This window comes from Magnolia sinica, chromosome 1 (genome assembly GCF_029962835.1).
Source record: "Magnolia sinica isolate HGM2019 chromosome 1, MsV1, whole genome shotgun sequence".
Taxonomy (NCBI): Eukaryota; Viridiplantae; Streptophyta; class Magnoliopsida; order Magnoliales; family Magnoliaceae; genus Magnolia; species Magnolia sinica.
Genome location: NC_080573.1, coordinates 116,816,333 through 116,829,867, shown reverse-complemented (window position 1 = coordinate 116,829,867; position 13,535 = coordinate 116,816,333). Strand labels below are relative to the sequence as shown.

At 39.7% G+C, this 13,535-nt stretch overlaps 1 protein-coding gene across 2 annotated transcripts in view; it reads left to right on the top strand.

Moving 5' to 3' along the window:
- Positions 1 to 13,535, top strand: part of LOC131255344 (transcriptional corepressor LEUNIG-like) — a 67,760-nt gene that overhangs the window by 34,560 nt on the left and 19,665 nt on the right. Inside the window, exons 9-14 of one of the 2 annotated variants that reach the window (XM_058256046.1) lie at positions 4,512 to 4,826; positions 5,784 to 5,942; positions 6,517 to 6,762; positions 6,882 to 6,999; positions 7,138 to 7,247; positions 8,128 to 8,277. In XM_058256046.1, coding sequence (XP_058112029.1) covers positions 4,512 to 4,826; positions 5,784 to 5,942; positions 6,517 to 6,762; positions 6,882 to 6,999; positions 7,138 to 7,247; positions 8,128 to 8,277 — 1,098 coding nt within the window. The remainder of the gene's footprint in view (positions 1 to 4,511; positions 4,827 to 5,783; positions 5,943 to 6,516; positions 6,763 to 6,881; positions 7,000 to 7,137; positions 7,248 to 8,127; positions 8,278 to 13,535) is intronic. The other variant, XM_058256048.1, reaches the window with a different exon arrangement.

The window sequence follows — 13,535 nt, the reverse complement described above, 5'->3', positions numbered from 1 at the left end:
AGGTTACATGTATAGTTGCCCATGCCATGCTATTTTTCTCTCTCCACTGACTGCTAAGGAACCGTTACAGGTCAATGTTCTGGTATTTTTGGTCCATTATAGAGCTGTGTGCAAGTGAGGAAAACCCGTTATGGCCATATATGCCCACTTTTTCAATCTTTTAAAAGTACCAATTGTGGCCATCCATGCCTAACTTTTCAATCTTGTAATCTACTGCCTGACTTTTCTGAAATGGAACATGTAAGCGGCTGGATTTAGAAACATTCTGCACCAGTCGCTAAACTGAAAGGTGCACCACAATGGTATTTACAGCTATGTCTACATGTTGATATCTAGCTTACACATTAGGTAATCATGTATCATTAGAAGCTTTTCATGCATTCATGTTGCATTTGAGTGGGATTTGTCTCCAGTTGTCAAGGGTGGGACTTTTGGGTTCCTCTCTGCCTCACTTGCCAAAAATGCATTGGATACTTCTGCATCTTAAAACTCAAAAGATCTGTTATTCTTTCCAGCTTGGCACAAACAATTCTGTAAGTTGGTGATAAGTCTTCTTGTTTATGATTAAAATTCTATGATTTGATTCAGATTCCATCCAATGTGATTTTGCACTGTTAGATGAATCCTACTTTACCACAATCATGCATGAATTATGTGATTTGTTAAAATGATATAATGGTAGAAGGTTTATGATTGTCAGTGATTTCAAACAATTTTCCTTTTGAGATGAAGATAGATGAACTGAATTTGCAACTTGTTAACTGCTGAATGTAGTTGGTTTTTTACTGTCCAATTGTGTGATAGGAAGTAGCTAGAATTTGATCTTTAATGTTAGCATATGCTGATATGGACACGTTATATTTTTTCACATTGCAAGTATTTTATACATGTCGACTCGAATAGCTGGGACAAAGCTATGGGGATAATTATTACTATTACTATTATTGTTGTTGTTATTATTATTATTTGAAGGATGCTATGAGGATAATTACATAAAGTAACTTTTTCTGCATATTTTCTTCTTTGTACATATCATTGTCGTCGTCGTCGTCGTCGTCGTCGTCGTCATCATAGCCTTGTCCCATCTATTTGAGGTTGTCAAGTTGGCTACCTGAGTTCCCATTGTTTCTTGTCAAACATTGACATCAACCCTCTACTGGGGCTTGGGACTGGTTAGCACATCACTTATAGGTGGAATTTATTTATTTATTTTTATCTATGCCGGATGGCTTGATTTGCCAATCCCAATTAATTGGGATAAGGCTTAGATGATGATGATGAAGATGATGATGGTTTGATTTGTCGAATAGAAAACGAAAGGTTTTTTGGAGAGAACTCTTTTGCATACTGTGAAAATCCTCGTAACCTCTTATGATGTATGAAAAGTTTGATGAAATGCATATCTTTTCTCTATCCTTTCTTCATAACCTTCTTCTTACAAAACGCCTATGACTTTCTGTCAAAAGTGAAGGCTTTACAAGATGAATACATTTTCATTTTCCACTCGGTGAGGGACTGTTATTATTTATTCACTTTTTTTTGCAAGAAGATGAAAAACAATTTTATTAAAACCTTTGATCATTCAACTTTTTCGTTCAAGTGGTGCTCATTTCTCTGTCTATCTGATCTTACAATTCAATTTGTTATGGAATTAATTTGGATGAGATTCTTTTGTGTGTTTGTGTGTGCGTGCATGTTTGTTTGTTTGTTACTCATCTTGGTGGAATGCCTATGTGACTTTCTCAGGTTTCATCATTCTATTTGACCTTAAGATTGCATGCACCTTTTCACTTGCTAATCTTACACTAAAGAGATGAGCTAACGTTATTTAGTAGCTCAAGATAAAATTTAAATTCTTAATTTTTAACTGATGGAAACATGGAATGAGAGGAATCATATGATCCTTGCAAGGCAAAGCTTTTTGAAAGACAAGCTTTAGAAGGTAAAACTGATGTAGGATGTGTGATTTGGACTAAATATGATGCAAAGAATTTATAAGCAGATTTAAGAGCAATTCAGAGTATAAGATATACTAACTTACAACAAATCTAAGAAATTAAATGAACAATAAAATTCAGATTTCAATATAAATCTCAATCCCACAATAAACTAAAATATATAAAACAATAATTTCAAACGATCAATGAAAGGAAAAACTTCCACTTTAGCATAGGCTTATGTCTAATTCAAAGGGGCTGATTTGGTCTTTCTAGGGTTAGGGATATGAGAATCTAGGGTTATGGATTTGAAATGAATTAGGGCTTTGGAAGGATTTGGGAATTTAGGATTTTACATGGAATTGAGAATTAGGGTTTCATAGGGAATTGGGGATTAGGGCTTGGGGAAAATTAGAAGAACTAGGGATTATTGTTGAATAGGAGTTGGGGATTTACTTTAGGCTAGGGTTTAAGGGATGGGAAGACGGATTGGAGAAAGGGAAGAAAAACGGAGAGAATGGGCTGACCGTACGGTTGTACGGCCCTTGTCCGTACAACCGTATGGACTGACTAGTACGGACAGGTAGTTCGTATGTGTAGTAGGGGCTGATGGGTTGGGTTTGGTGGAGTGGGAAATAAGAAAAGATGGGTTTGGGGCAATGAGTTTAGGTTTAGAAGGAAAGAGTAAAGAGATTTAGGGTTTGGACAAGAAAAGTAGAAGAAAAGAAAGATTTGAGAAGAAGATGAGAAAGAAAAGAGAGAAATACCATTTCAAAGAGAAACAAAGAGAATATATTAGGCTTCACACCTTGGCATCACACCATCAATCTCTATTCACAATAAATTTTCTATCTCAAAAACAAAACAAGAGTTTTTTTTTTTCTATTCAAAACGTTCAATGATGGGCTAGGGTGGATGTCCCATCCTTTTATAGTCTAAGGGGGACTTTTTACAAAAAGACGCTCTCAGATGAAAATCCTCACATAAGGATGCTCAATGAAATAACATTTGTTCCTAACCCTCTAATCTTAACAAAAGATCAAAATAAATCCAACATGGATAATCAACTAAATAAATGAAATAAATCTAAACATCTTCAAGTCTATGATCAATGTGATCTAAGATCACACTGATCCAACCGTCCGATCGACGTGTCCTCGCAATTCAATGGTCTAATCTCCTCAGTAAGCAACCCACATGCATCTACATAGCGTTGGGTCTTCGAAGATGCACGATCATGCATGTGGGGTCTTTAATGTGGCCCACCTGGGCCCATGTAGTGGTCACCAAGCCAAAGTGAAATTGTAGCTGATCTCCTCCTTTGGTATTCTTTGTAAGGTGCTCGGATGTCCTCATCAAAAACTTTTGGAAGAAAAATATTTTATGAAAAGAATTTTGGGGAGGAACAAATTTTTAGATTGCGAAAATTTTGAAGAATTTTTTTTTTTTCTTTGAAGGAATTCTTTGGAAGTCGAAAGTTTTTGGAAGGCAAAAATGAGGCAGAAATTTTTTTAAGGAAAATTTGCAAGGTGAAAATTTTTGGAAGGCACTTCCAAAAACTTTTTCCATTCAAAATTTCACCTAGGCAAAAGTATGTGCCTTTCAGAAAAATCCTGTCTCCATCCAATTACCTTTCAAAATTATTGTTTGTTTCCAAAATTTTTTGCCTTACAAAAATTTTAAAATGCAGAAAAAGTTTTGGATGGAATAAATTTTTGGTTTTGGAGCACATAATTTCGTTTTTCAACAGTCTTCATCTTTCAGAGATATTTGCCTTAAAGTTTTGCTTTCCAATATTTTTTACTTTAAAAAATTTGCTTTCCAAAAAATCATACGTTCTTTGACCCAATAGTATCCTTGGATCCTTAATTTGTACAAATGGGGTCCATGGCTTGGTGATTTAGACCATTGATCTAAAGTGCCACAATCAATAGATAATGACCCAAAATCCTCCCCAATGTGATGACCCTAACCCTTTTCATTAGTGTCCAGCAAATGGACAGTTCGGAAACTAAATTAGGAACAGTCAACGGTCCATATTCAATTGAAAAGAAGGCTAAAGATTGGATGGGGCGGATCTTCCAGATATGGAATTTCTTAGGCATTTGTGGTGAACCCAACCGGATCAGTAGTCTGGATCACTGACTGGACCATTGGCTTGACTCATATGATCTGGAAACCCAAGGATACTAACATAGCCTTGGGTTGATAATTGTATGATCATCCTGAAATGAACCTGGTCTGTAGAAATCCTATCAGCTGCGGATTTGGGATCTCTCTCTCTCTCTCACTCACACACACACAAACACAATCAAAGAAACACTGCACCTTTTTTGGTGCCATTTCAAGTTTGTCACCTGAGGAATGAATGATGTCATCCTGTTATTCGTGGGTGTATGCATGTTACTTCATTTGGTTTTCTGTAGCAATCAAGCACTGCACTTTTTTCCTGGTTGTACTAAGCAGAGAAAATATGAGTTGATATAAATTATCATCTGGTCATGTGTGCGTCCTCCATGCTGCCTGTGTCCTTTACTTAAATCTTGTTTTGATTTCACAGTTCACTTTCTACAGGGCCTTGATCAACTACGGTCAGGACTTCTACAACAGCAAAAGCCATTTATGCAGTCTCCTCAACCATTTTCTCAACTGCACATGCTGACACCACAGCAGCAGCAGCAGCTTCTGCTCCATGCACAACAGAATGGCACTCCCTCAGCTGGTGATATTGACAGCAGAAGACTGAGAATGCTGTTGAACAACCGGAACATGGTTCTTGGAAAGGACAGCCAATCCAATCCTGTTGGGGATGTTGTTCCGAATGTTGGATCTCCAATACAAGCCGCTTGCCCTATTTTGCCTCGTGGTGATGCTGATATGATAATAAAGGTGCCTTCTCCACCAACCTTTTCCTTTTTCTTTTTGGGTACAGAACCACTACCTCAAATTTAGCACATGGAGTTCTGTCAGTCTGAGGCTAGGGCTTGATGCTGCGTGTGTTTCACATGGGCATTGTGTATGCCTGTTGCTGTAGGCTAGGCCTTTATTTTATTTTACTTTTTAATGTTGGTTTGCTTGTATTCATTAATGCAGATTGTTTCATAATCACCATGAGGCATTTATGTGTCTATGTGGCCCATGTGTTGATTCTAAGACAACTTTTTTTTGGAAGGCATTTTATGGACGAACTTCGAACCCCTAAAATATGTTTTCACCTGGATAAACTGGTTGCATCACAGAAGCATGTTCTTTACTGTGCTCCACAGTATTGATAGCTACACTAATAACATGTTTTTTGTACACTATTTTCCAATTCTGAATTGTAATTAAGAACTAGGAAGTGTCAATTTTCAATCTGTCCCATCCCATCCCATCCTCATTTCTCCTTATCCTTGTGTTTATTTCTATTTTGTTTCAGCTCCAAAGGAATTTTTGCATTTCCTTAACTCTCCTAGACCTTTTCAAGGCAATTTGCGGCTTTTGTTGATATTTAGGCCCTGTTTTGTAGACACCTAAAAATGAACTAAAATGAGTTCATCTCATTTTAGTTAGTGGTAATTATGAATTAGAGACCTTGATATCTAATACATTAGTAGTGTTAAATGATCTCATTATGTATTAGAGATCAAGATATCTAATCCATAGTTACTATTAACTAAAATGAGATCAACTCATTTTTACACATCTACCAAACTGGACCTTAGATTTTCCACAAACCCAATTCTTTATTTTAATTAATTAGAGCGGTCATCAGTTGGCCTTTGTGACACAAATGAAACTCTCGTACTGAATCTATTGACATTAATGCCATCCTGCTTCCTGACTATACCCAATCATGTGTAGTAGAAAATAGCTCAGTTGCAGCAGCAACAGCTTCAGCAGCATACACTTTCTAGCCAGCTGTCGCAGAGTTCAAATCACCATCTTCATCAGCAAGACAAAGTGGGGGGTGGCAGTATTGCAGTAGATGGTAGCATGTCCAACCCCTTTCGAGGAAATGATCAGGTCCGTCTTTTTATATGGCCACAATAATGTGGCAAGTCAAGAGAGCCTGTAGCCCAACCTCTGCTTGTGTTGTTATAGCTGTCCCTTCTGTTATGGTTGAAATAGCAAGGGCCTCTGTAGTATATGTTCTGGGCCTTCCTTAATCCATGAGTTTAGAGTACCATCTGCATTCGCACCATTTCTTAAATGGTGATAACTCTTCCATTGCATATGTGGCACACATACATCGATCTAGACTACTCAAACTGTCAGTCCATTGTGGATAGAACATAGCCTAGAAATGACAATGGTTGGATGATCTTAACCATCTGATACTGGCTGTTATATTTGGACCACCGGACTTTTTCTTTCTACTCTTTCATTTGAAGCCACTAATTGGATGGTTCAGATCCTTAGCTTGGTGTATTTTTATGAGGTGCTCCATCCACAATAGGGCCTGCGATTTGGACAGCCTGGATTGATTCATGCAAATGCCACATGTAGCTGTCTTTCGCATAATCAAGATTTTGAATTTTCATGTCCAATTTCATATTTCAATTCTCAACCTATTAAACCTTCTATAATTCATTTTAAGGCTTCAAAGAATCAGGGAGGGCGAAAGAGGAAGCAGCCAGGATCTTCTTCAGGTCCCGCCAATAGTTCAGGAACTGCCAACACTGCAGGACCTTCTCCAAGTTCAGCTCCTTCAACACCCTCGACTCATACCCCTGGAGATGTGATTTCCATGCCTTCTTTTCAGCAGAATGGTGGCTCATCAAAGCCTTTGATTATGTTCAACTCTGATGGAACCGGGACTCTTACGTCACCATCAAATCAATTGGTGAGTAGAATCTGGATCTTCATGTGCTGGCTTGCACCAGCATATCGATATGGCTACTTGCATAAAATCGCATTAGCAGTCCATTTTGGCAGTGGAATGATATAGATATTGAATTGCAGGCTGATATTGATCGATTTGTGGATGATGGTTCGCTGGATGATAATGTTGAGTCATTCTTATCTCACGATGATGCGGACCCCAGAGATACAGTTGGCCGATGTATGGATGTCAGTAAAGGTGCGTTAAAATACATATACTTTTGCTTGAACACAAAAGGAATATAAAGTAATAGTTTCAGTTTGATTTTAATGGATTACCAAGTCCCTTGTTTCATGGAATTTATTCTGAGATTACCATCTTTGTGATCTCCATCAGGGTTTACATTTAATGAAGTTGGTATTGTCCGTGCAAGTACAAGTAAAGTTTTATGTTGCCACTTCTCATCTGATGGAAAACTGCTTGCTAGTGGTGGCCATGATAAGAAGGTGAGAGCTATAAGCCAAAGGAAATTCTGTGTTGGGCCATTTGTTGCAAGGCATGCATGTTAATAGGCTGTGTGGGATACGTGAGTATATTTAATCAAGAACTGTCAGCTTGAACTTGGGGAAAATTACCAAATTGTAATGGCATCCAACTGTTAATAGCATAGTTCTAAAACTCAGTGACTTTACTTAAAACTTGGCTGAGTCAACTCAAGTCGACAAGATTGCAATCTGAGTCACCATGAAACTCTTTGGCAAACTTGACTCGGTCAAGACTCAGCTGGACTTGTTGAGTTGGCTTGCTTACTCGTTCGACTCAACATGCCTTGGCACGACTTGAACTGAGTCACTTGCTGGGTGATTTGCTTTCCATAATATAAAAAGTAAAAGTGCAGAATGTGATATTCAAACCCCTGACCTTTTCTTGAAAGTCAAGTGACTCTGCCAACAAGCCATATACTTCATCCGTCATAATTTGTCAATTTTATATTACCCTATTAAATAGTTATTCTTGCTTGAGTATTCTTATGTAATTTAATAATTAAATATCAAGTCGAGTCTTCAAGTCAACCTGGCCGGACATCGAGTTGAGTCGTGTATTCGGGTCTTGGAACTATGGTTTATAGTGAAGAGGAGCCCTCAGATTGCACTTATGTTCCTTCTGACCTGAAGGTAGCATAGTTCTAATTTGAACCCCAATCCCTCAATGATAATGCTACTGGAGATAATTGCAGTCTGGTGGCTTTAACTTTAGTAAAGGCAGTTCAGTTCGGTAATGCACCTGCATGCACCCTCAAGGGGATAGTTATATCGTTGGCATTGTGAAAATTCTATTTCAAAGAAAGGAACAAGGACCCAAGTGGCTGGTGATTTTGGAATGCAGGCTGTGTTGTGGTCTACGGATACTTTAAAGACGAAGGCCACATTGGAAGAACATTCTTTGATGATTACTGATGTCCGTTTCAGTCCAAGCATGCCACGGCTGGCAACATCATCTTTTGACAAAACCGTCAGGGTTTGGGATGTAGACAAGGTTAGTATGGAATGCTCTTTCCTATTCATGTGTTGTTCAGATAATGTTAGCAAGTATTGTTTTGAAATGCTTTGCTTTGAATCTTCTCAAGTACTGTTTCCTTTTTAGCATGATTCTTAGATTGGTTTTGGCTCTTTCATGTCATTAGTTTGATCACTGACCCATGCAATTCCAATACCCCAGATAATCTATTTATTTCCTATGCATAGCTTGTAAATAATATGATCACAATTAGGTTGAATTGTAAGGTTTTACCTAGAACAACTTTCAGATAGAATAATCATATAGAAAGGAAAAAAAAAAAAAAAAAGAAGGAACGAAAGCCATCATTATGTGTATTTACTTGTATATATAAAAATTTGCTAGTTGAAGTGCAAAATATTAAGGCAGAGGGAGTGCAAGATGTTACGGAAGGAATGTAGGATGTTAAGGATATAGAGAATGCTAGTGTATTGTATTTATTGTGTCCTTTTAGTGTAAGTGCATGTGCACACTTCCCTATTCCCCTGCAGTGTACTGTATGTTTTATCATAATAAAATATTATGTGTTAGGGTAAGCAAGCCCAACACACCATCTCTCCCAAACTCTCCTCCTCCTTCTCTCTCAATATTCTCATCTCTTCTTCACATTATCCTCATCAAATCTTTTTCTACTTGGTATCAAAGCGGAAGGTCCTATGTTCGAATCTCGAGAGCAGCAAATATGCCTCGCTAATATATTATTCTCCCACGGGGGGTCAGGAAAATCAGGTCCGGCCCAGGGACCGGGAAATTAAGCCCGGCTTATTTATGGTGTGAGTGTCCCTCCACCTTGGTATCAGAGCAAGTTCCAGGCATTCCGCATCCAACAGGTTGAGAGGCGACACGTCACCTTGCTGACGTCAGCAGCCGTACGGCTGACGTCAGCGTTGTACGGACACATGGGCTCTGTTTGAGCTAAAAGTTTAGGGGTTTGATAGATCTTGATTTTAGAAGATTTGTCATGATTTTTTCAGAATTTATTGGACCTCATTTCATGGTATTTTGGGCGAAATAGAGAAATTCAAAAATCGGTTCCAGATTCCGTTTTTCTTCGATCTACCTAAAATCGGTAAGCTTTTCTTCGGTTTCTTTGCTCAAGATGGACCGAAATCTTCCTCCCAAGCTATCCATGGTGGATTTTTTACTTAAGATCAATGTTTGAGAGGTTTTTAACCGCAAATGGGCGTGCGGCTGGGCTGTTTTTACTCGGTCAGGCCCTATTTGACTGCGTTTCATGGTATTTTGGATGATTGATATTTGTTTGAGGTTTATCTCTTGTTATGTTGAAGGGTTGAGTGAGATAGAGTTGTTTGAATCAATCTTTCTTGGCATAGGGGGTCTCTTGGCATAGGTTTATTTCTCTTGGACTCTATTATGGCTGATAAAGGGCCCTCATCTCTTGGCATAGGGTCTCTTGAATCCAACCCCTTGCAGATTACCTCCATTAAGTTGAATGGTGACAACTATCTTCAATGGGCACAATCTGTAAAAGTATTTTTAGGGGCCCGTGACAAGTTGTCGTATATTTTGGATGATTCCCCAAGCTCTACAGATGTTACCTATAAGTCTTGGACAAAGGAGAATTATCAAGTTATTGCATGGTTGTTGAATAGCATGGATTTCTCGATTAGCCACTCAGTGATGTTTTTATCCTCGGCTAAAGGCATTTGGGATACGCTTCATGATATGTTCTCGGAATCTCAGAATTTTTCACAGGTATTCCCGCTTATTCAAGAAATTAGTCGGTTTCAACAAAACTCCAGATCCTTAAAAGACTACTATTCGATGCTTCGGGGTATGTGGGATGAGTTGGATATGTTTTAGCCTCTTCCTTCCAAATGTAAAGAGGATCATGAACATGCTCATAAGCAACGGGATGATACTCGTATCATGCAGTTCCTCGCTGGGTTGAGTTCTGATTATCTTTACGTTCACGATCAGGTTGTTATGCAGGATCCTCTTCCCCCATTGACGACAGTCTATGCCATGTGTCAGCGTGCTATGATCTCTACTCTTCCTTCTCATTCATTTGTGCCACCCGAGCGTTCGGCACATCTTGTTGGCGATCAGTCCTCCCTTGGTCTTCGGGTACCATCCTTGAGCTCAGGGCGCATTTCTGGTTTTGGTGGTCGTGGTAGAGGCCGCGATCTAGATCGCGGTCGCGGCGGTCGTAGTCTTTGTGGTTGTGGACGAGGACGTGATGGTTCCCGCATTTGTTCACATTGCGGTGGAACTAATCACACTATTGATTATTGCTGGCAGCTACATGGTCGTCCTACGTATGCCGCTGCTTCTGTTGCTTCCACTATTGCTTCTGAGACACAGTCTTCCACCCCGACAGCTGAGCTGTCTACTTCAGGGGAGTCTTATTATTTCTCGGGCGGCATATGATGCCTTTATGCGGCTTCACATTCGAGATATTCCTGAGCCTTCTTACGCAGCTTCGGCCCAGTCAGGTACTGTCCTTCTTGCGTCATCCTCTCCTACCTCCTAGGTTATCGACTCTGGAGCTTCCTCCCATATGATTGGTAAGTTGCAATTCTTTTCTTCTTATTCTTCTTCTCCCACTCAGTATGTCACAGTCGCAGATGGAACCCAATCTCCCATCTCTGGGATTGGTTCTATCCCTCTCTCTTCTTCCTTGTCTTTGTCCTCCGTATTGCATGTGCCTCGTTTTCTATTAAACTTATTGTCTGTTAGCTCTCTTACTAAATTACTCAATTGTTCCATCACCTTCTTTCTTTCTTATTGTTTGTTTCAGGACCTACAGACGAAGAGAGTGATTGGTGGGGGGCATGAGCGAGGAGGCGTTTATCTTCTCGATGATACACCTGTTGCCGCTTCTAGTACCCTTTCTCTAGATCAAGAGTCCATGACTCGGTGGCATTGCCGCTTATGCCACCCATCCATTGCTAGATTGAGACTTTTATTTCCCTCCTTACCTGTCACTAAACCATTATGCTGTGATATTTGTGAATTGTCTAAACATCATCGTGCTATGTTTCCTCCTAGCTCTTCTGGGAGGAAATCTCAACCTTTTCTTCTGGTTCACTCGGATGTTTGGGGACCAGCTCCGGTTACCTCGACTTTTGGATTTAGATATTTTGTTACCTTTATTGATGATTATTCCCGCATGACTTGGATTTATCTTTTGAAATCTAAAAGTGAAGTGTTTGATGCGTTTAAAGTGTTTTATCATGAAGTGTGCACTCAATTTCATTGTTCCATCAAATCCCTCCATTCTGATAATGGCGGAGAATACATGTCTACTGCCTTTGTCCTTCTTACAGGAACGTGGTATTTTATCTAGGACGTCATGTGCTCGCACTCCTCAACAAAATGGTATTGCAGAACTAAAGAATCGTTATCTTCTTGAAGTTGCTCGCACTCTTCTACTTGGTATGCATCTACCTAAACATTTTTGGGGTGATGCTCTTTTAACTGCTACTTTTCTTATTAATCGTATACCCTCATGTATTCTGTCTTATAAATCTTCATTTACTATATTGTATCCTCATGATAATCCATTTCCTCTACCACCTAAAGTTTTTGGTTATACATGCTTTGTTCAAATTTTGGATGGGAGTAATGATAAACTTAGTCCCAGGGCGATTAAATGTGTCTTTATAGGGTATACTCGGAGTCAGAAAGGTTATAAATGCTTTGACCCATTGACTCGCAAGAAATATGTCTCTGCCGATGTCACCTTCTTTGAGGATCTTTCTTTTTTCTCCCCTCCAGGCCGATCCCTCTGTGATCCTCTTGCGCGTTAGGGGGAGTATAACTCTTATCCTCTTTCCACTAGTGATCATGGGAAAACTCCTCTCCCCTCTATTCAACATCCTGTTGGTGATATGGGTGAGCCTAAGCCTCTGCGGGTGTATCAACGTCGAGATAAATCTTCACAAGCTCAGTCGTCTACCCTTCCGCTTACTTTGGATGTTGGTTCAGGTGACTCTCCTAACTCGAGTTTAGATCTTCCCATTGCTTTGCGCAAAGGGTCACAATCTTGTACTCAACACCCCATTAGTAATTTCGTTTCATATGATCATTTTTCACCATCTTTTCAGTCGTTTGCAGCTTCCCTTTCATCATAGACTATTCCTAGATCTCTCTCACATGCTCTTCAGAGTCCTGATTGGACAAAGGCGATGATGGAAGAAATGTCTGCTCTTGAGAAGAATCATACTTGGGATCTTGTGCCACTTCCTGTAGGCCATAAGCCTGTTGGCTGTCGATGGGTTTATACAATCAAGTTTCTTCTAGATGGCTCAATTGATCTCTATAAAGCCCGTCTTGTTGCTAAAGGTTACACCCAGACTCATGGTGTGAATTACTTCGAGACATTTTCTCCAGTGGCTAAGCTTAATTCAATTCGTGTTGTGCTCTCCTTGGCCGTTAATTTATCATGGCCCTTGTTTCAGCTTGATGTTAAGAATGCATTTCTCCATGGGGATCTTACAGAGGAAGTTTACATGCATCAATCTCCTGACTTTGTTGCTTCTCACAACCCTGCACTTGTATGTCGGTTGAAGAAGGCTCTTTATGGACTCAAACAATCTTCATGTGCATGGTTCGAAAAATTTAGTCAGGCTCTCTTGGAGTTTGGCTTTGTTCGTAGTCATGCTGATCATTCTCTCTTTATATGTCGTCGATCGACGGGCATCATGGTTCTCATTGTCTATGTGGATGATATTGTTTTGTCCGGTAGTGATTCTGCTGGAATGAGAAAGGTCAAAGATTTTTTGAAGACCAAGTTTGAAATCAAGGATCTTGGTCCTCTTCGCTACTTCCTCGGAATTGAAGTTGCTCGCTCATCATCCAAATTGGTCTTGTCACAACGAAAATATGCGCTCGATCTTCTCATGGAGACCGGCATGTTAGGGTGCAAGCCTGCTACCACTCCCATGGATACTTCACAGAAGCTTCAACCAGATAATGGTACTCTCCTTACTAATCCTGAGATGTATCGACGACTTGTAGGCCGGCTTATTTACCTGACTATTACTCGCCCAGATCTCTTATTTGCAGTGGGGGTTGTTAGCCAATTCATGCAAGCTCCCTGTACTTCTCATCTCACGGCTGTCTACCGCATACTTCGGTATTTAAAATCAGCCCTGGGTCTTGGCCTCTACTTTCAGTTGCATGGTCATCTTCATCTTTCTGGCTATTCCGATACTGATTGTGCAGGTAGTACTTTTGATCGCCGCTCTACATCCGGCTTCTGTACCTTCCTA